The following is a 22,739-nucleotide window of genomic DNA, read 5'->3' as shown; positions in this document are numbered from 1 at the left end:
CACATACTTAAAGGAATCTTTGAACTCGAAAAGGAGATATAACCAATAACTTTGGAGTGATTCAAAGCTTATTTATGTGGTTATTTGGGTAAACGTCTAGTGGTTCTTGAACTCCATAGCGTAACTTAAGAGTGTATCACATAAATTATTCAAGTACTGTATATTAGCATTATGCAGTAAAGGTTGATAAGTGCAAAAACATTATGATCCACTTCACCAACGTATACCACTTACAAATTACTTGACACGTGAAAAAAAGCGTACACAAATTTTTCCCTGTGTGTGAGAAGGGGTGGAGGGGGGGGGGGGGGGAAAGAGAGAGTTAGTATGATCTTAACCATATATTTTTAGAACCCTAAAAAATGGAGTTCTCTGTTGTACTTTTAGGGGGTCTTGTCAATGTGTTCTCCACTCAAAAGAATAGCTTTTGTGGTGAAGAAAAATGAAGGATGAAGGATGGACATTCTCATTCAATGGCCCGCCTGCTTATACTCTTTCTTCATCTTCATTTGCTTATGATTTAACTATCTCTTACTATTTATTTCTGAAAGGGTCAAAAAACTATTTCCATGCATGCATCATTATATATATATATTTATATGAGGACTATATAATTTGTATTACTTTTGTTACCACAAGTTAACATTGTTCTTTCCATATTATAATTGCAATTGAGATAGTTGATTGTCTTTCCAATAGGATTGCACTTCTTTATGATATCATCAAAATGGATCATTAATTTATAGGGTTTCTAGCATATATAAATATGTGGAACCTTGACCCGCTGCCGATGTAGATGCTTGACAAACATACCAAATAATATATCAGTAAAGATATATTAAATGGTACTCCTTATATTAAATGTCTCTAAGGCTCTAACACAAATTCAATACGTATGACCATGCCTAAAAGCTATCACATTCACAAAGTTGAATATCGGAATAAGACGTCTCTCTCTCTCTCTCTCTATATATATATATGTATATATATCTCATTGAGATTAATTGGTTTGCTACAGTGTTACACGTATTATGAATTGTGCAGTATTATCCTCGACATGAACATGTAAAATTTTATCAGATGAATGCATCAGAGTGATGTAATAATGTTATTTTCTGTATGTTACTATAGCTTAATTATATATTCAAGAAATTAACTCTCAGGTAAATAGCATCTGGGTCATGAGATACTGAGTATGTGTAAATGATGATAGCATAAAGTGAAATGATAATATATAGATGACTCATCAGTTGTAAACTCATCAAGTCAGGTAATACCCAAACTCTTTCTTCTTCGTAATTCTTAATAATGCATGCATGTGCTGAAATCATAAATCCTTATTTGTACATAAGATTAATTGCTCATGCCCTCAAATTTGAGATCGTCATTTTTCTGTGATTTTGTCATGTCCATCAGTACTCTATGCATAGAGTTGGTGTCTCTATCAGAGTGTCAACTATGAACTTTCTTCTGCGACATATTAATTTATATCAACAACTCATGACCTTAATTAGTTCTCAATGGCCTATCCTCTTTGGCTACTGTTTGGGGCACCAGCAGTCATTAATTGCATCTAAACCCTAGCAGCCACATCTATATAGATGCTCCATTGGAAATTAATGCAGCTCTAATGTGGCAAGAAAATGACCCTCCATCACCAACTAATTAATCTTTCCCTTAAGAGTGTGTGTGTGTGTGTGTATAGTGTGTGTATAGATGCTCCATTGGAAATTAATGCAGCTCTAATGTGGCAAGAAAATGACCCTCCATCACCAACTAATTAATCTTTCCCTTAAGAGTGTGTGTGTGTGTATAGTGTGTGTATAGAGTAGAGAGAGAGAGAGATAGAGAGAGAGAGAGAGAGAGGAAGGCAGAAAAGTCTTGAAAGAAGGCATTGGATTTCTGTCAGGCGTGCCCTAAAAGCCATTTTCTTAGGAGCTTTTCATGCATTGCATATATATGTATGTAGAATTAAAGATTTTATGCTCCTTAATTAGCCTCCACAAATCTGATATATATGTACATTCATGTGATGGACACTACTCGTGAAAATGATGAGTGTGTTGATATCGAAAATGAAGCATGAAGATATAGATGTGGATCATGTTCCATTACTCTCTTGCTAATCCTCACTTTGATTTTTGATTAATTAGTGGTGGGATACCCACTAGGTACCTTCTTTGAATCTTCTTGATTTATGCACACCACATGCATTTAGAAAATTTCATACTGTAACAGAAACATACAAGTGACTAACGAAAGCATATATATATATATATACACACAGAGAGAGAGAGACGGATATGTAGTTTTAGTCTCCTTAACTTTCGTCCTTCTTAGGGCGGAACGGGCTTTTAATTTGGTCGCATTCATATAATTTGCTTAATTCACCCACCAAAAACCCTAGAAAAACCCTAAAAACATATTATATGCCTTTCTAGCTTGTAGATAGGTAGAGCACTTGGTACTTTTCTTGACTTATTTGTTACAACTTACAAGTCTATGAACAAGTGGTGGGACAAAAGCCAGTTACAATTGCACATGGGAGGATCACAATTGATGGATTTCAATTTTTCTTGACTAACTGAACTAAAAAGTGAGTACGAATTGAAATTGAGAAATACCATATTGTGGACACCGAAAATGGCATCACAACATTTTCTTCTTCTTGTGGAAACATTTCAACCTACCTAGGCCTACTTAACTAATTACAACTATATATATGTATGTATATAATTAATTACAACTATATGTGTATATATATAGCTAGGTTAATGAAATTTAAATCTCATTTATCATTGGTCCTCAAGATAATTATAATTGTATATGTATACGTATAGTAAAGGATAAATATGCAAAATGCAACTTTTTTTTTGACTTAATAATGTAGTGCCTTCCACTTTATTCCACTGAATATCGAGTATCTAAGTTGGTGATTATTTATTTAACGTGTAAATAATTACTTCATTCTTTATTCCACTGAATATCGAGTATCTAAGTTGGTGATTATTTATTTAACGTGTAAATAATTACTTCATTTAAAAGTACTTGGAATGGTTAAAGACTAGGGTTATTTATTATCTCTGATACTACTTATGTACTTTTCTGTATTATATTCAAGAAAATAATCATAAAAAATACTCGATCTGTTTTAAGTTTATTGTTCCCGTTTTCTTTTTTGGACGTGCCTAAAAGCAAGATTCTGCTTGTATAGAGTTTAGAATTTTCTTAAAAATATATTATTAGTAACAAGAACTTTATTTTAGTTGTGGGTGATTATTTATTGGAAGGTATAGTTGCAGTAATAATAAACTCATTTTATGTTAAAAGAAAGAAGCAAAAGTTAGAAATGTTGACAATATACATAATGAGGAATGGAAAGAAACGGCAGTAGTCCTTAACGGCTAGTAAGTCTATGCATGTGCAGGCAAAAGTCGGAGCGAGGGACAGAAAGGACATTTGATTGGAGTGGAATGTAAAATGAATAGGGAACATGCATCATAACAAACAATTATTCTCGTGTTTCTCAAACAATAATTGAAGTGAAAATATGTTTACTATATATATTTATTTGACACTATAATTAATATAGAATACAATCTTATTATATTAACTAATTGAAATATTTTCTTATTAATATATATTTTCCACTAAAAATATAAAGAAACAAATACATATTTTTCATTGAAAATGAAAACATAAACAGACCGACTTTTTTCACCATTCATAGACCAATGTTTTTTTTTAATGAATAACCTAAAATTGCAATTTTTCCTCATTTTAAAAAGAATACATGACTACAAAATGGATTTGTCAGCAACAAGTATCTAATTTAATTTTTCAGAATTCATATTGGGAACTTTTAAATATTTTAGTTTGTAGATAATTAATAGAAGAAAAGGAATTAACAGTATGAACACACAAATAAAAGATGTAAAACCCAAAAATTGGGCTACCTATACACACCAGAAAGATACTTTAATTTAATGGATACTTTGCAACAAAGACAAGTGTTAGGCAGAGTAAAAACTCTTTAATTTGCATAGTGAAAAAGTTGTGGTTTACACTTAACATCTCTCTTTTTAGTTTTTCTTTTTTAATTATTTTGAGGTGGTAATTAAATAATAATTATATCAACATCTCAATAAATTGAACAATACATCAATTTCAATCAATACATCTACACAAATAAGAACTACACATTTTCTAAAATAAAGCATTAGCATTCCACTCGTTTTCAAATATAATAAAACGATATATAAATGCTTTAAATTTGGAGGGTTTATTGTTATTGTAAAACAAAAAAATTAAGCGTATAATTAATAGTTATGTTAATTGTCAAACAGATGGATCAAATGGTGAGACATAATAGTACATTTGCCAACTTCCCATGTCGACGTAATTGACAATACAATCAATATGAGAACTCCAAAAGTATAAAAATGAGAGGAACATTAATGATCTTGCAACTTGCATATTACAATTTCTTGTAAAAAAAAATGAAGTTTTGTCTGATGAGAATCTTATTAGCATATCCAAGTAAAGGTGCATAGTGAAAGCAATTGGTTCTTATCTTCAACTTGCAAATTAGGGGAAAAAATAGATGTGAAGTAAGTGGGGGTCAGGAAAACTTTTGTTCGGATTAAATTTGATCAAATCAAACTAATCACAAAACAGGTGTGCCTGCTATTGGTCACTTTTCCTGAACTATTCATCAATACACAATAAATATATTGCATTTGCTATATAATTAATTCAAATTTAACAGAATTAGGTTTGGGCTAGTGTTTTCGTAGAAGTTAGAAGAAATAATAAGTGATCATGGACGAGACAAGCTAACAAAATTACTATTTATTTTATAACACTTGTAGCAAGCAATGAGGCTAACTACCTACCTCTTTGGGGAGTAATACTGGTAAGTGATCCCTACACTGTTATTGCATAACGTGTAATTGCACGTAATTTTTTTATTTTTTGAAAATTTACATCCAGTACATTTGAAATTTATTTTCGTGCAATAAATAAATTTTTTTATTAGTCAAAATTCACCCCATTTGTTAATACCAGCAAAATTATTTCTAGTTGACTTATTACTGACTTATTACAAGTCAAATAAATATATTTTGATCAAATTATCTTTATACATTTTCACACATTAATACATGTGAAGACCGCTGCGTAATTAGCCCTGCTAATAATGTTTGGTGGGATTGATGCTGTCTTATTTATTGGTGTAGCAGGTGAATCTGGTAATTGATCTTGTTTCTTTTCCAAATATGAGTGGTGCTTCTTCACATGACATCTTTAGATCAAATAATACTTCACTCTTTAATCGCTGCCAAATTTCTTGGCTCCTATCAACCTCAGTCTAGACAAAAATGGATAGAGAGGGTGAACTATAATATATGTGTATATATATTAATTTCTTGCACAACAAATCTATTATTACGGTACATTGCTTACGTTGTCGATAAATAATTTGAAACCATATAAGATCATACAATCTTGGTTTTATATTTATACCATCACCAACTCCTTACGTTTTGAACTTGCAAAAAGCATAAGTTGTTGCAATATTTACATTTTTTTGTTCTTTAGATTTGCTATCTGCCAATTTTTCCGGATCTCTAACATGATATCGCAAAGAAAACGAGATCAAATACGAATCAAACTACGGAAAATAATAAGAAGTGGCTCTATGATATTGTGGTTGTACCTTTCTAATATAATAAAATGTATCTCTTGCAAGTACAGAAATCTTCTTACCATCACTACATGGATATCATACGTACACCCAACCTAACCACAATATACAAGCAATAATACAACATCGTACTATAACACAAGACATGTCATAAGATGCGTTATACTCATTCTACATTGTTGGTTCATTTGCATTGTTAAGCAAAAAAAAGAAAGAAAGAATGAAATTTAATGTTGATAAATGTAGCAAATTCCCAAGTTTCGACTACGACCCTATGGTTTAAAACTATTATAAGGTTGATCATGATACATACATCAGTATTTATGTATCTATATATACGTGGAAGCAATACATATATACATTGAATATATACTTGTGATGCGACGCGCGGAACTTCAAGTACATGTCTGTCTTAGCACAGGCCTATCTTCAAGTACATTGCGTTTTGAATATCAGCTTACACATGTGGGAAGTAAGTCTAGCACATCAGCAGCACACATGCTGAGGTATTTTATTACATATGTAGCTTTATGAGACCATGCATAGTATTGGACAGTATGGTATAGGGTGAATCATGTGTAGTACCCAAGTATGTACAACCTACGTATTTATGTAATGGAAGAGTAGTGTAGTTGCTGACAGGCTAAGGTGGCAATAATTCTAGGAAGTGATGTAGCATGAAGCCTTGTGATGCTGGGATCAAAGACTCCAACGACAGGAGGAACTGATAGGTAACTTTTTCAGTGTCTCCTACAATGTCAGACAGTCTTCTAACACATCCACTACTTTCCCATTTTATTTTGTGCCAATGCCACCCTGTTCAAATACCCCAGGCCCCTACATAAACACACTGCCATCTAAACCCAATAAAGAAAAATGAAAAACAAAAAGAATTCCTTGTCCCGACAACACGTAAATGTGAAACAGAGACATCCCTGTCAAGATAATGTAAATCTCGTGGTTTCTGTGTCGTTGTCCAAGAAACCATGGTGAGTGTTGTGATGACTTCTTGAGAGAGACCTGTGACGGGAGAGAGATCTAGAAACGTAAGATAATATCATCGTCCCATAGTAAGTAAATGTTAGTTTTGATGTCTCCTGTCATAGTTTGGTGCCGAACTTCCATATCTTGGGAATAACTATAAGATCAGTCTTTATGTGCATGGTCATGGACCCTGAAAAATATCGTCCACCGACAAGAATCAAGTACCGATCAAATGGAATCAATGTCATAATTCAAGCAGGACGACAGTGTACAAGTTCGCTTCCAAGAGAGAAGCAAATAAGCAAACACGAAATTATGCAGTCGGACGTAGTATGTGTCGTCCAGTATTTCTGTCTATCATCAAGATGCAAAGAATCGAGATGCTGGAGAAATATGCAGTTCCCGTTTCAGTTAAAGTAGAATGACAACACAAATCACGGGTCCAAATTATATATGACGCGAACGGGAGTTTGATGCAAATTGATCAGTAAAATGTTGATAAAAAATGCTCTCCAACACAATCTACAGAATCTTTTCTGCCTTTTAAGTTACTTTTCAAGAAAAGGCAACAGAAAGAACAAATATTAGGCAGGTTAGGTTGGCCAAACTTACATTGGCAAAAGAAGCTAAGGCCCAAAGAGGAAACTGACTTTCTGCTTCACATATGACTCTGTAACAAAGTGGCATCCAGTAGGGGCCGCCCGAAGTTTCCACTCTCCTACAGAAACTAAAATGCTTTTCCATAGAATCTGACTGCGCATGTGCACACGATTTCCATTTTTCTTTCTTTCCCCCCTTTTCTTCTTTGTTCTTCTTGTTTGGGGGGTGGGGGGTCATCAACTGCAATACAGAAGGTGACATACAGTAATATATGGACAAAATTTCGACAACTCTGATTAAATCCCAAGGAGTCTCTCCTTACAGAATAGCTATCTCACAGAAGTAAATACAGCGGGAATTAACCGGTCATTGACAGATCATTAGCAATTTACAAGGGTGAAGGAAGAAATCAACATAAATCATAGTCCACCACCAGACAAATAGTGCATGCATTACAACATACAGAGTCATCTTGCACAAATAATGAAGTCATAAATTTCCCGAAATGTGAAAAATCTGGTGACTGGTCCAGGTGTACTAATATATTTGCCGAGAATAGCCCAAGAAAAAGTAATGTAATCAATAAGACAGTGACCAAAAATGAAAAGTTTTGTTGTGACCGTGGGAAGAAGAAAGATGAGTAAATCTTCTTTTCCTTGTATAAATATCTCCACTCAGAAACTAAAGGGTGGCCTAAGAAGAATCCTCAAACACCTATTGCAAACAAAGCACCATCATGTGCAGTTTCAAGCATCTCTTGACGGCCTATAATCCATCCTTCCCTTTAAATTCTCTTCCACATCATGCACTTCAGCCTATTCTCCACCACTCCATTTAGTAGATTCACAGAGAAAAAGAAGCCCACATAAAAAGAAAAACCTTTCGACATTGCCCTTTCAAATCTCGGAAAGTTGTAAGAAATGTTCTATGCAGAATCTCATAGCTTCTTCAAACCAAGAACCATAGCTCTGCTTGTATTAGTTCTCTTACTTAGTTCTATGATCGACAGAAAGCAACTTTCTTCTAACCACCCTTTTGTCACCCCTCACACCATTCAATCAATTGTTCACTCATCCATAGCCAATATGACATTTGATGGGCACTTATGTTTTAACGACGTTCAATATGCAGCAAAGGACTTCGGCAACAGATACCATCTAATGCCATCGGCAGTTTTACACCCAAAATCAGTTTCTGATATTTCATCCATCATAAAATATATTTTTGATTTGGGTCTAAGTTCAGAGCTTACAGTTGCTGCCAGAGGCCATGGGCACTCCCTAGAAGGCCAAGCACAGGCATACCAAGGTGTTGTTATCAGTATGGAATCACTTCGAGTGCCAAAAATGAGCTTCCACACTGGAAGAGACCCCTATGTTGATGTGTCAGCTGGAGAACTTTGGATAAATATTCTGCATGAGAGTCTTAAAAAGGGACTGGCGCCAAAATCATGGACTGATTATCTTCATCTCACAGTTGGGGGCACTTTATCAAATGCAGGAATCAGCGGGCAAGCTTTCCAACATGGACCCCAGATCAACAACGTCTACCAACTAGAAGTTGTCACAGGTTAGTTATGGCCACACATGCATATCAAATGTTCTTTTAGATGATAGGTAGTGCCTGAGGAGATCATTAGATAGGAAGGCAAAGATAATTTGGACTGTTTGGTATGCTGCTTAGGATTCAGAATTGTGGATTGAAATACCGATCCTTACTTATTCAAGAATAAGTATTTGTCAAGAAATGGAGTTCTACAATGAGTTGCGTCAGAACGGAATTATTTTAGCAACTGCAGCCTGCTATATTGGCAAGAATAGTTTCCCAACAATTGAATTCCTTACAAGAATCAGAAGGCAGAATGGACTAATCTTAATTATTCCGTGCAGGCAGAGGAGAAGTGGCAACTTGTTCAGAGGAGCAGAACACTGATCTCTTTCATGCTGTGCTTGGAGGACTAGGACAGTTTGGTATCATCACGCAGGCTAGAATTGCGCTACAACCTGCCCCTAAAATGGTGACTACATTTACAATAAATTACCTGGACATAAGAATTTCTGCACAGGAATCATCTCCTAATCTTTGTCTTTATACAGGTTAAATGGATAAGAGCACTTTATTCAGACTTCTCCATATTCACTAAAGACCAGGAGCTTCTAATATCTTCTAAAAATGCATTTGATTATGTAGAAGGGTTTGTCATTATAAATAGAACTGGTTTGCTAAACAATTGGAGATCATCTTTCAATCCCAAAGACCCAGTTCAAGCAAACCAGTTCACTTCTGATGGTAAGATTCTGTTTTGCCTTGAAGTTGCGAAGTACTATAATCCCGAAGAGTCGGAGTGTATTGATCAGGTAAGATTTTTTAATCCATTGTTTACTTCAAATACTCAAAATTTATTAGAAGGTACTTATTCTTCACCTCCTATACTTGGCATGCAGGAGATTGAAACCCTGTTATCAGCATTGAATTACATCAGGTCCACTCTCTTCCAGTCAGAAGTTTCTTATGTGGATTTTCTGGACAGAGTACATGTCTCTGAAATAAAACTCCGGGAGAAGGGTTTGTGGGAGGTGCCACACCCATGGTTAAATCTTCTTATTCCAAGAAGCAGCATACATGAGTTTGCCCAAGAAGTTTTTGGAAATATTCTGAAAGATACCAGCAATGGTCCTGTCCTGATCTATCCAGTCAACAAGTCGAGGTATTAGCTCTCAGATGAATCAATCGCTAAACATGGTTTGACTATTCTGATTCAGTATCCAATTCCAACTCATTCTTGTGTCACAGGTGGATAAACTCAACATCCTTGATTACACCTCAGGAGGATGTTTTTTACCTGGTCGCCTTCCTATCTTCAGCGGTACCATCTTCCACCGGAAAAGATGGCCTGGAACATATTTTAACACAAAACAAGAAAATTCTACACTTTTGTGGAAGGCCCCATCTCGGTATCAAACAGTATTTGCCCCATTATAGCACTCCTGAAGAGTGGAAAGCTCATTTTGGTACTCACTGGGAAGTTTTCTACAGGAGAAAGTTGGCTTATGACCCACTGGCAATCCTAACTCCCGGACAAAGAATATTCCGGAGGGAAAAAGCCTTTGGGCTATAGTTTCCAAGAAGTTGAAAATTACTTAATATTAGGGCTCTAAGAAGACAGAAGAAGCCACTTAAATGTATATACTGCTAGAAATTTTGTACTACCTGTTTCAGATGCAGATCGACATGCGCTTGCCTACTTTAAGAATCTTACCATTGAAAGTATGGAGAATAATGTATTTTAATTGCTACATCAACTTCTAATCTCAGATATAAAGAGAAAATTATGCTTTTAGGGCTTTTAAAATCTTACTATCAGAAGTACAGAGAATCCTTGAAAACTTAAGTCTTACATTCACATCGACAATACAGTACCAAAGACATCAGATATCAACATCAAGCTAATGCCGGAAATGCAGCAAGTCACTTGTTGCATTTACAAGTGCGCACAAAACTTGATGGCATAGAATGATTATTTGGGAGTAACTATGTCCAAAGGAAATCATTCAAAACTCTAGTACAGTAGTCACAAATACAACCATGAGGAACAGGACTTCAAATCTTAGGGAGAGAAATACCAGAAGAAACCAAGTCACTTTTGTAACCGCAATCACTCACTTTGCTTCACTATTCCAGCCAAGGCCAGGCCGATTGATTTCTTCGTCTAAACCTTCATATTCTCGAGCATCACGAAGATAGGCCTCAAAATCAGTAAAATCACTAGCAACTGGAAGGAAACTACTTATATTATCTGTAGCCCCAAAGCCTCCAGCCCGTATCATTTCATCCGAAGTAACAGAAGTTTCCATATTTACTGCTTCAAAGGCATCATGCTCCTCAGCATTGTCAATGTCTTTAACATGAACTTTGCCAACTTCCTGAATGTCTTTTGAAGGATCAGATTTTCCTCCAGCAATTTTATCTACTGCATCTTCATATCCCTGAACTCTTCGAAGGTGGTCCTCAAAATCTGTGAAATCACTTGCAACTGGGAGGAAACTACTGATGCTGTCAGAAGTTCCAAACCCTCCAGCCTGCATAACATCGTCGGCAGTAACAGAAGCTTCCATATTTACTTCTCCAGAAGCATCCCTAGGTGCAGAAGCCTCATGCTTTCTGAACATGTCAATGTTTTGGATGCCTGGAGAAGGATGAAGTTGTTCTTGTAGGTTTTCAGTCATGGCCACCTCTGAAACATCATCACGCCCATGATTTGAGGTGATGCCACTCTTATCTGTATTGGAGGATTAAATAATGAAGAGAACTGCAAGATGAAATCCATCACAAAAGACAACGAGATACCTTGCGCATCTTCATTCAAGCCAAACTCCATGAGTGATTGCTCTCTTTTGCATTTGCTGATAGCAACCCCTTTCTCAATCTACAATGAAAAGGCTATCAAAGCTAAACTCAGAACTAGGTAATTATGACAGCCAAAAATATGAGGTTGTATTAGCAATATACTCTTTAATCCCTTAAGCTATAATGTTTTCAGTTCAAGACTCAGGTCGTTTTTCAAAATTGCATCTCAATAGTATGAACCAACAGAAGTTGGCAGTTCTTCAATCATAAATAACTCAGGCTAAAAATGCATCGCCCAATTCCATTGCTGAAGCACACCCATCCTTGAGACCCCAGTATAATATTTTCTTTGTCCACAGTTTACCATTAAGCTTATACAATCAGATTTACACTTAGCAACAGAACTCTTTAATGATGAGCAATGATTTATCATCAGGAGCACCACTCAGAGCAAACAAGCAAGCACAAACACACTATAACTAGCATACTTAGGGATAAGAAGTCATTGTACAAACAGAAGTAGAAAATGCAAATAACATCAACTACATTCCCCTTGAATATGTCTTGCATCCCAACCGTCGAGGTGATAGTACTGCTCCTGCAATCTCTCTCGTGCAGTAAAAAACTAACTCAACTGGCTATTTATCCAAACACGGATTTTAAACTCTCTTTCTTTATTGGAAGCCCCATCCAATTTCAAACTAAATTCCCTTGAAAGAACTCTACCTCAAAAACCAACCATCAAAGTGGCAGGCCCAAGACCATATAAACCACACCTCAACCTCAACCTCAACCTCAACCTCATCACATCAATATGAATCCAGGTCCCATATCTCGCATTTAGAATCATAACACAAACCACGCAGTGTCAACACCACTCCACTCCCCACCCCCTACACATAACTCAAAACTAACAAAAGATATTCCATTAAAACAATCTTCTGGCCCAGGAAAACACACTCCATTCACATCAAGAATCACAAAAATAAGCAAATTAAAGAAAATGACAACTTCTCCAACGATAAAAACCAACGGCGGAAAAAGTACACACTGCAAAGACACATAAATTAGCTACCATAACCAGTAAATATTACCTTTTCGAATGAAAAAGAAAGCTACCCCACTTCCCAGTAAAGCCGCAGACTTCTTGATAACTCAGTAAAATTCTCGATACCAAGCTCCCGAGAGTTGTCTGGTCTATGAATTCTTTAGAGACAACTGCTAGCGTGTTAGACACGTGGCTCGCGTTTGTGCGATGCCACCGACGTTTGATTTTCAAGTTATGATCAATTCTTGATTTCTTTGTTGTCTCATAAAAGAGTACTGACTGCTAAGATATTTGGAGTGGTCTATTTGGGGCCTGTTTGGTTTCTATTTAAAATTTTTAATGTTTGCATGAGAATAAACTTTATTGGCAAATTATATTTTTGGTCCCTGCAAACAGCCACTTCTTCATTTTTCGGTCCTTAATATTTACGTGTCATAATTTTGAAATATTTATAAATTTGGTCATACCATAAATTAGGGAATAAATTTGTAAAAAATTATAAATATTAAAAATAAAAATCATGACACGTGAATATTAGGAATCAAAAGTGAATAAGTGGCTATATAAGAACAAAAAATGTAACTTATCCTTACGACAATACATTTCCTTTGTTATTTTTCATTAATATTATTTATAAATATTTTCAAGATAAATCATTATTTGATAATTAATTATATAAAAACTATTATACAAGAAATTATTGTGACCTTGAGAAAAAAATAAATTTTTAATTTAATTTTTAAAAAATTATGATATAAAATTTAAACTCTTGAATCTAAATTTAAATTTTTGCAATCAACTTTTAATATCTCGAATAAAAACAAACAAATATCATAAAAATGCATAAAATTATTTATGACCTATAATTTTAATTAGAGCAATATGAGTATATATAAGGACCAAAAATATACTTTTACTCGGAACAAGATTTATGATTCCACATGAATAAATATAACAAGAAGGGATAATTACACTTCTTTATATTGAGATTTGTTGTAATTACACGTAGACTTCATGTGGTTTGAAAAATTACATTTTACATTCATGAGACTTGTTTTCATCTAACAAATAAGTCATTTCGTTGATCAAAATTCACTGAATTTGTTGATATTAAAATAAAAAATGATATTTACTTATGATTGCTTATTATTGATTCGTTATGAGTCAAACAATTTTTCTCAGACTAAAAATACCCTTATAAAAGTGAAAATATACCTCCTCACATGCATTAATGCTTCAAAATGTATGAGGGTAATTTGATTATCAAAATATTTATTTGAACTGCAATAAGTCAATTGAGGGTATGTGTAGATTTTTTTCGACTTTTTTTGTTAATATCATCAAATTCGGTGAATTTGATTAATGAATAGATTTATTTGTTAGATAAAAATAAACCTCAGGATGCCAAATATAATATTTTAAATTAAAAAAATTTATATATAATTATATCAAATTTTAGAAAAGGGGAGTCTAATTATCACTAAAAAGAATTATGAAGGGAGATTAGCAACTTTTCATAGGATGATCGCTCTTGCACAGGTTCTGGTAATAACCAAACAGAGCGCTAACAGGTAATAGCAACGTTCGAATCAATCAATTCAAATATAAACCCCCAAAACCTAAACCCTTTCCCACGCCCCAAAAACTGGAAGGCTGAAAGCCAGGAAATACACGAATTCCAAGCTCAGAGCCTTTTGGCTTTCTTCCCTTCCGTTTCGAGCTAAGTAATCCGAAACCCTTTCTGGTTCTTATGTTTATTTGCCCTAACTGAGAACCCTAATTTCACGAATTCACGTCCTGTCGGAATCTGGGATACAGAATGTCGCCTCCGGTGACTGCTCCACACCCCGCTTTTGAAATCCCTAATCACGATTGCCATTCCACGCAGAATGGGAAGTTTTGCGGAAGTTTTAATTTTTCTGCAGGTTCAACTGATGCGGCTGGATTTGATTACTTGAAATTCGGTGCAGGAAAATCAAATCTTTCAAGTCGGTCCAGGCCGAGGCTAACGAAGATAAGGAGGAAGCAGATGGTGGCTTCTCAAGATGGGAAGTCCATCAAAACTGATTTGGGATTAAATGGGTTAACTGATGCTAGTGAGATTAAGTTAGATGGTAGATTGGGGAATCTGTTTGCGGGTAATAATGAACATTCAGGGTCAAATGGGAGTGCAACGAGTAGAGATTTAAATGGAAATATGGAGCACCTTGGAAATGGATTAAGTTTTGGTGTTGGTACGAATGATTCTTTATCTAGTATGGGCTTGGGAAATGGAAAATCCTTGTTTGGTTATAGCATGAATAGCTCGACAAGTAATTTGCAGTCCAAAGAGGGTGATTTTTGGTTTGCTTCTGATGGATGCCGCTCTAATTTGGATGCACAGAAGGAAGCTGGGAGTTTCGTGTTTGGAGCTTGTAAGGCCTCTACAACAAATTCTGGTCCAAATAAGAGTGGGTTGCCAATGGATGCAAACTTTGGTAGTGGGCAGTTTGCCTTTGGTGTTAATGACAGCAGTGAGTTTGGGTCGAATTCAAATTTGAGGGTGGAAGAGTCCAGAGAGAATTTGTGGCCACCAAAACTTCATGAATACCAGAAATCAGATAATGTTAAATTTGTTTTTGGTTCAGACAAGTATGAATCTGCTTCAAGTGTGAAGTTAGACCAAAAAGATTCGAATCAATCTGGTTTGCATTTTCATGAGTTTGACAAAATTAATGGTAAAAATTTTGTATTTGGTGCTAGTAAGAATGCATCTGCTGCAATTAATACTGATCAACATAAACGAGGCTGTGACAAAAATATGGGCAAGAGTGAATCCGGTAGAGATGTTGGAAACACAGTACCTGATATGAGGGGTAAGGTTAAATTGGACACTTCTGGAGATTTTGAGAAGGGCTTTCATCCTTGCTTCCAGTTCCCATGTAATTGGAGTGATAGCAATAGCCAAAACTTTGTGTTTGGTCCAAATAATAGTCATTTTAAGTTAGGTGTAGATATGGCAAATAACCCCACAGGTAACATCAGGGATATGCCTCGTTTTACAAACAGCAGTAAAGCAAGTGCAGATATTCAGATTCAGTTTCAGAATGCTTGTCTCAATGGTGCTTTTGTTTTTGGTGGATTGAAAGGCAAGGGGGGTTTAAATTCTGGCGGAAGGGCTAATCTTGCTAATGATATGAATCAATTGAACAAAGCGAAGGCTAAAGATTGCAATGATTTTGGACAGGATAACCGTGATACTGGCTCTGATATTAACACTAAATTTCAAAATAGTAGTATTTCAGGTGCCTCTTTTGAGAAAGACCGGGCATTTAGTTTGTCAGATGAGATGAGGAGATTGAACATCCATGGTTCTGAAGTAGATGCAGACAAGACTGCAAATTTATCTAGTAACTTTTCGGTGGATACTAAGAATGTCTTTGTGTTTGGAAGAGACCAGAAATCTAGTTTTATAAAGGAGAATTCTCCAATAAAGATGAGTGAAAAGACTCCAGATCTGAGTCATTTGTCACACAGTTACTCTGAATCAAACATAACCTCTTCATCTTTCTTCTCATCTGTTGGAATAGGCATCCAGCTACAGGATGGTTTCTGTGAGGTACCATCTACGACTAAAGATGAGAAAGGTAGCATCGGCTTTACAGGCAAACTGGCTGGATTAGTCTCATCAGATGCAGGTTATACCACACCAAATGTGACATTTGCCTTTCCAAATTACAACTTATTTCCTGGTGTAGACAAAAAATTGGATAATGCAACTATTAAATCACTGGGGAGCAAAAGATCAAAGAAGAGAAATGGAAAGTTAAGACAGAAAACCATGGTCCAAAAGTTGTTTTGCCAGGATAGTCCCTCTAAAGAAGGCAGTTCCCAGCTGAATCAGAACTCTCCTGGTTGTGGTTCACCCATGGATTTTTCACCTTATCAAGATACTACTGCTGATGCACCAGATGCAGACAATGGAACTGGTTTAAAAGCAGAATTTGCTGCAAATGAGAATGATATTCCGGAGCACTGTGAAAAGGCTCATGATGATAAGAGCCATTCAAATTTATCCCCATTAACTGGACAAGATGGCCTGTCAGCAGTAAGACGTCAATACAAGAAAAAGTACAAGTTGAAAAGTGGTCCCAATCACAGCGTTCGAGACAATAATAATTCTGACAAAGAAAATGCTAAGCTAGACCCAAAAGGAGCTGCCACTCATGAAGTCTGCGAGCATTGGCGAATAAGGTGCACTTCATGAATTCTCCCCATCACCACCCCCACCCCCAACCCCGTTGGGTAGACTAACTTTTACTTCTGATGGGTGGTGCGATCTATTTTTGGATTGTTTTTTTTCCCTCTTTGGTTCTGATGCAGTTTATGATATCCTTCTCATGCACAAGCATTTATTATGATTACTTGCACAATTTTAATTTTGTACAGGGGAAATCAGGCTTATCATGCTGGGAAACTTTCTAAAGCTGAGGAATTTTATTCTATGGGCATCAGTTCTTTCCCACATGTCAGTACTGTGGGATACACCATGAAACCACTTTTACTCTGCTACAGCAACCGTGCTGCAACACGAATGTCACTTGGGAGGATGAGGGAAGCGATAGGAGATTGTACAAAAGCTGCTGAACTAGACCCAAACTTTCTGAAAGTTGCATTAAGGGCTGGAAAGTAAGTACTTTGCCCGTGTTCTCTTTCAACATTATCCCAAAATTATGCAACAAGTATGAAAGCATTACTTGTTGTTTGCTTTAGTGCTCTGTGATGTTATTTGTAATAACAGTCTACTGGATCTACTTTGAAGTCTCTGAAATTTAATAATTTTGCAGTTGTTATCTGGTGTTGGGAGAAGTTGAAGATGCGATTGAATGTTACACTAAATGCTTGAGTTTGGGGATTGGTGTCTGCTTAGATAGGAGAGTTACAATTGAAGCTGCTGATGGCGTGCAAAAGGCAAAGGTGAGATATTATTATCATTTGTTGTTCTTAGCTGTCCCTGTTTTTGTTACTAAATGTATTGTATGATATGACATTCACATGTTATTTGACGATCCGGAATCTTGTTTGTCTGCTAGTAACTTCTATCTATTCCATTGGATGCATTTGTTTATAAGCTAGAAGAATGTCAAGGGCATGTTTTGGTGTATTAAGACTTAACCTCAAGACTTGGTTTATGAAAACATTCATGGATACCTTTTTTAGCCTCGAAACCTCTCTATTCGTATTTCTCTCACCTGAGATGAATTTGAACTTGAAAGAGGTTTTGCTCAATATATTTCTTCCAAGTGAGTTGCTGCTGGTGAAACTAATTGGAACATGATGTCTTTATCCTTATCTTTATTGTCTTGTTGTAACCGTTTAAATCTTTATAGTAGTTTTAAGTATGTGCGGATCTTAGTCCTTCATTTCTTGTTCCATCCTTCGCTTATCTGAACTGCGTATTCTTTTTCTCATCTTTGACTTAGACATCCTATTGTAAATTCTTTTCTATACATAAGTAATTCGTTTTATGCTTTTGTAGTTGTTAGCAGTATATTTCTTTACATGTGATTGACTCCTGCAAGGAAAACCCACATTTGTCCTTTTAAAGTGTGCGACTTAATGTTTACGGATCGACATCAGGCTCCTGGTCATGAGATTTGCAGGTCAATGGAGCTGAATTTCGGTGATCAGATGTCTTCATTGTCGGTTCAAATTGTTAACAGAGTGTTCAATGAATCATGTTACCCCTTAAGTCTGTTTAAGTGTTGAACCAAAAATTTCCTCAATTAAGTTGATGTACCAAGTATTGGGTACTTCTTCTGGACATGTAGCCTTTCCTTGAATATTGTTGTTCTGCTGGTTTCTCTCTACGTGTGTTTGTGCCTGTGATTTTCTTAAAATCTGATCGTTAATTTTGTGGTTGACAGAGAGTTGCTGAGTACATGCATCAGGCTGCCGAACTCTTGCAAGAAGGAACTGAGGATGCTGCAACTGGTGCTCTAGCAAACATTGCAGAGGCATTGTCAATCAGTCGTTACTCAGAGAGATTACTCGAGATGAAAGGACAGGCTCTATGCATTGTATGTGCTAATTAGAGTCTCACCTATTTCACTTTGAATTTGTTGAGTTTGTCATATAACAATCTAATTTCAAAGTAATGAGCTAATGATTTGGTTATATATTGATACAGTTGCGGAGGTATGATGAAGTGATTCAACTTTGTGACCAAACTCTTGATATAGCCAAAAAGAACTTTGGTACTGATAATTTGGATGATTCAAGCTGCAAAAGTTCTCATGTAAAGTTGTGGAGGTGGAGACTGCAGACCAAGTCCCACTATCATATGGGAAAGCTTGACTTGGCTCTTGATTTGATTGAGAAACAAGAAAAATTGCCTATCAGCTCCAAGTAAACCTCATTGGCCATCAAACCAGAGATTATCCTGTTTTTAAATATATCTGAAATGTTAATCACATAGTTTATGATGTTAGGTTCGGAGATGTGACAGAGGAAACCACAATTTCATTAGCTGCCACCATACGTGAACTTTTATTCTTGAAGGTATGTTGATTTTAAGTTTATGTATGAGAAAATTATGATTCATTAATTGTTCCTGTTTCTAATTTAGATTTCTGTATGAATATAGATTCTGATGTCATAGCTATTTAGTTGTACATACAGCCAATAATTTATTTATAGCAAAATACTAGCCTTTTCCTTTCTTAATAATTACAGAAATCAGGAAATGAAGCCTTCAATTCTGGAAGATATACAGAAGCTATAGAGAATTATACAGCTGCTATATCAAAAAGTTTTGAGTCACGGCCTTTTATGGCTATCTGCTTCTGCAACCGTGCTGCTGCATACCAGTCAGTCAGCCAAATTATTGATGCCATTGCAGATTGTAGTCTGGCCATTGCTCTGGATGAAAATTACCAAAAGGTATGCAACAAAATTAATAAAAAAAAGTTATATTACAGATGTTTTATTGCTGATAAAAGGATATTTTAACTTATACTACTCCGGTTTCATTTGCTTGCAGCAATTTGTTAATTCATAGAGCATATAATATTGCTATTTTGTTACCAGGCATTTTTTAATCTTGCAGAAACATCCTTGTGGTATATCCTGTGAGCTGTCCCTTCTTTTCTTTGCATGAAAGTTGTACTCTAGTCTGGTCAAATATAATTATTGATGGCTTAGGTGAAGAAATATGACTATTATGGTTTGAAAGTAAGGTTATATTAACATGGATTGTTCAAGAACAGAGATTATTGATCAAACTTGCCCTTGGTATGGATCGTTTATACACATAACCTGTTGAACCATTGAGTTTTATTAAGTTTTGCCTTAGCAGCTAAATGGTACACTGAATAAGATGTGTCATTTCGCTACATTCTAACATGGTTCATTGAACTGGATCCTTGGGTTTGGAGGTTACTTAAAATATAGAATCTCTTTGGCATGGCCATGGATCACTATACTTGTAAAATGGTTAAGGGCTATGATATTGACTCTGCACACTGCTTTCGGCAGACAAAAATAATTTTTTGTTGGTGCCAAAAATTACCTCAGTGAAATAGCAACTATCTGCATTAGCATGTTTAGCTTTCCATTTCTGTCTCAGTGATGCTGGGTTTCTTTCAAAGATTTTAATATCTTGGGAACTTCAGATAAACTAGAAGCTAGGTGTAGTATTTATTGTACCTCAAGATGGGGAGAACAATATGGACTTTTTCTAAAAGAAAAGCAGCCTTTATAAGCAAGACGAAGTTCTTTCTGAGTTCATTAAAGAAAAGAAGTATAAAAACTACTTAACTGCTTGTATCTTAAGTAATGGGTTCTCATCTTTTCCTGAAACTATGAGCCAAATATTCTAAATAACCACTTCTCATTACCCCCACTTTGCTTTTGTGGATGTCCAGATATTGACAACAAGCTTTACCATTATGGTAATTCATTTGTTGACAAAGTTCTTATCCCTTCTGTTGTATTTATATGTAGGCAATCTCCAGAAGAGCTACTTTACATGAGATGATTAGAGATTATAAACAAGCAGTTTATGATCTTCAGAGAATGATTTCTCTTCTTGAAAGCCAATCACAAACCAATGGTCAAGAATATAACTCCCAGAGTAGATCAGGTGGAGGCAGTGTGAGGGATTTAAGAAAAGCTCGTCGTCGTCTTTCCTTAATTGAAGAGAAGGCTAAAAAGGAAACCCCTCTGGATCTTTACCTCATTTTGTAAGTCCAATCACATATTTGTTTTTAGCACCCGATATCTTTCCAAGATGAAAATTAAGTGCTTGTAAAGCTGACATGTAGGGTGTGGCTGAGAAAGTGTAAGAGTAAGAACTTGCATTAATCTTAACTTTTGACTGGCAGGGGAGTCAAAGCATCTGATGCTGAATCTGAGATTAAGAAGGCATATCGAAAGGCAGCTCTGAGGCATCATCCAGACAAGGTTCTAATAAGGCTTTCCTCAGTTACATTGTCAAATTCTATTGGAAATTCATGTTTTGGATTGTGATACACTTACTTTATGCTGTTGTAGGCTGGTCAGGTCTTGGTAAGGAGTGATATTGGAGATGATGGAGCATTGTGGAAGGAAGTTGGTGAGAAAATCCACAAGGATGCTGACAGGTTATTCAAAATAATTGGCGAGGCATATGCTGTGCTTTCTGATCCCTCCAAGGTATATTCAGGGCATCAGAAGTATAAATGAGCACTACATTCAGTACTAATTTTGTTTTTTCTTCTTTTGCTTACTTCCCTCTCCTAAATGGAAAAAAAATCACCTTAGTTGCATGATATATGGCAATTCTTGAGCTGGGGTTTGGTTGTGCAGGCTAACTAGAAATCCCGCTGATTTGAATAGCTGAAAAGAAGTTAACTACCTGTTTTCTCTCCTTTCTTTTACGGGTGTGAGTGTGTGCTTTTGTGACAAAGGTTTACTATGCCTTTATCATTGGGATATTTTGGTTTCTGTGAAAGTTAAAATTGTGCTCTTGATATGCCCATCAATGGCGCAAAAATACCCAGGATCTGGGAGAGTGGGTTATGATCTCTTACATATGTGCTTTGGTCTGCTTGCAGCGGTCAAAGTATGATACCGAAGAGGAGATGAGGAATATTTTCAGGGACAGCAACAGAAACAGTAATTCTGGACATCCGTCTACTTCTTACAGTTCTCCATATGAAAGAGGAAGTTGGTCCGGAAGACAAGCAGGTTTTAGCACTCCATTTGAAAGAAACAGTAGTAGACGGTACTGGAATGACTCAAGATCTTACAGTAACTTTCACTCACGATGGTAGAAGGCAACTAAAGTTGTCGACAACGAGTTGATACTAGGAAGATGTTTAGGTTGTTCATGCCGGAGGGCAGCCTATCTAGATACAATGAGCAGGAAAGATGGTGCTTCACTGGAAAAATCAAGACACGCAGGAAGTAAGTTTTCTGTATGAAGATATTTGTTTTCTGCTAAAAGGACTTTCCCGATGAGGTTTGGTGCACGGATTAAGGCTGGGCCTAGTGAAGCGCTTGAAAGCCGCTGAAATTTTGTTCTTTTTCTTTTTATTTTTGAACTTGGAGTGTATGATGTAATTGATAATTTTGGTATAGGAAATTGTTTATGTAGATAGATACAAATTTTGGGATAGGTTGTCATCATTCTTTTTGTACAAATAAAGGTCGAATTTTAGCAGCGTCCGTCACGAAATAAGATTTCACTTTGTTGAGTTTTGCTTGTCCAACAAAGAATGGAGAGGAACATCTTGAGAATGAAACATCATACTTATTTTTTATTAAGTCGAGGTTTGTCGCGTGATGGTTTGTATTGATTTGGGTAATATACTACAGTTGCAGCATAGAGTACTACTTCACCTGCCGGTTTACAATGATAAATTATGATTTCTAATGAGATAGAATGATCAATCAGAGGGTGCAAATGTATTATCCAGATCCAGTGGTCAACATACTTCGGAGTTACAATCACAATCATTTAGGTGATTACGTAGTTCCATTGGGTAAATTATATTTTTGATTTTTCAATCTTTTTAAGATGTAATAACTTTGGTC

General features: G+C 35.8%; 3 protein-coding genes and 1 long non-coding RNA gene across 5 annotated transcripts; 2 read left to right on the top strand and 2 right to left on the bottom strand.

Moving 5' to 3' along the window:
• LOC110011880 lies at positions 6,004-7,775 on the bottom strand. Its single transcript, XR_002286985.1, has 2 exons — positions 7,301-7,775; positions 6,004-6,878 (listed from the first exon to the last, which is right to left on the bottom strand). It is a non-coding gene; the product is annotated as an uncharacterized LOC110011880 (long non-coding RNA).
• On the top strand, positions 7,927-10,712 carry LOC105159857 (cytokinin dehydrogenase 1). The gene is made up of 5 exons (XM_011077061.2): positions 7,927-8,857; positions 9,178-9,305; positions 9,385-9,645; positions 9,733-9,995; positions 10,082-10,712. The coding sequence occupies exons 1-5, from the start codon at positions 8,209-8,211 to the stop codon at positions 10,404-10,406; spliced, it is 1,626 nt and encodes a 541-aa protein (XP_011075363.1). The 5' UTR covers positions 7,927-8,208; the 3' UTR covers positions 10,407-10,712.
• On the bottom strand, positions 10,647-12,963 carry LOC105159855. Of its 2 annotated transcripts, none has more exons than XM_011077060.2 (3): positions 12,730-12,963; positions 11,636-11,728; positions 10,647-11,567 (listed from the first exon to the last, which is right to left on the bottom strand). In XM_011077060.2, the coding sequence occupies exons 2-3, from the start codon at positions 11,664-11,666 to the stop codon at positions 10,948-10,950; spliced, it is 651 nt and encodes a 216-aa protein (XP_011075362.1). In that variant the 5' UTR covers positions 11,667-11,728; positions 12,730-12,963; the 3' UTR covers positions 10,647-10,947. The 2 variants fall into 2 exon arrangements, with proteins under 2 accessions (XP_011075362.1, XP_011075361.1); XM_011077059.2 differs by having other exon boundaries at positions 11,636-11,714; positions 12,730-12,962.
• On the top strand, positions 14,286-22,442 carry LOC105159854. The gene is made up of 11 exons (XM_011077058.2): positions 14,286-16,916; positions 17,112-17,351; positions 17,510-17,639; positions 18,590-18,742; positions 18,853-19,070; positions 19,154-19,223; positions 19,398-19,604; positions 20,667-20,905; positions 21,047-21,125; positions 21,216-21,356; positions 21,758-22,442. Exons 1-11 carry the CDS (start codon positions 14,503-14,505, stop codon positions 21,974-21,976), a joined length of 4,110 nt encoding a protein of 1,369 aa, XP_011075360.1. The 5' UTR covers positions 14,286-14,502; the 3' UTR covers positions 21,977-22,442.

This window comes from Sesamum indicum, linkage group LG4 (assembly GCF_000512975.1).
Source record: "Sesamum indicum cultivar Zhongzhi No. 13 linkage group LG4, S_indicum_v1.0, whole genome shotgun sequence".
In the NCBI taxonomy this organism is placed as follows: Eukaryota; Viridiplantae; Streptophyta; class Magnoliopsida; order Lamiales; family Pedaliaceae; genus Sesamum; species Sesamum indicum.
The sequence above is the reverse complement of the archived record's forward strand: the minus strand, read 5'-3'. Positions and strand labels throughout refer to the sequence as shown.

Coding starts and splice junctions, on each gene's coding strand:
- LOC105159855 (XM_011077060.2), bottom strand. CDS start 11,666: ATGGAGTTTGGCTTGAATGAAGATGCGCAAG. Junction 11,568..11,635: donor CTTGAATGAAGATGCGCAAG/GTATCTCGTTGT, acceptor CCTCCAATACAG/ATAAGAGTGGCATCACCTCA.
- LOC105159854 (XM_011077058.2), top strand. CDS start 14,503: ATGTCGCCTCCGGTGACTGCTCCACACCCCGCTTTTGAAATCCCTAAT. Junction 19,605..20,666: donor TGGATGAAAATTACCAAAAG/GTATGCAACAAA, acceptor ATTTATATGTAG/GCAATCTCCAGAAGAGCTAC. Junction 20,906..21,046: donor CTGGATCTTTACCTCATTTT/GTAAGTCCAATC, acceptor TTTGACTGGCAG/GGGAGTCAAAGCATCTGATG.
- LOC105159857 (XM_011077061.2), top strand. CDS start 8,209: ATGTTCTATGCAGAATCTCATAGCTTCTTCAAACCAAGAACCATAGCT. Junction 8,858..9,177: donor CCAACTAGAAGTTGTCACAG/GTTAGTTATGGC, acceptor TATTCCGTGCAG/GCAGAGGAGAAGTGGCAACT. Junction 9,996..10,081: donor TATCCAGTCAACAAGTCGAG/GTATTAGCTCTC, acceptor CTTGTGTCACAG/GTGGATAAACTCAACATCCT.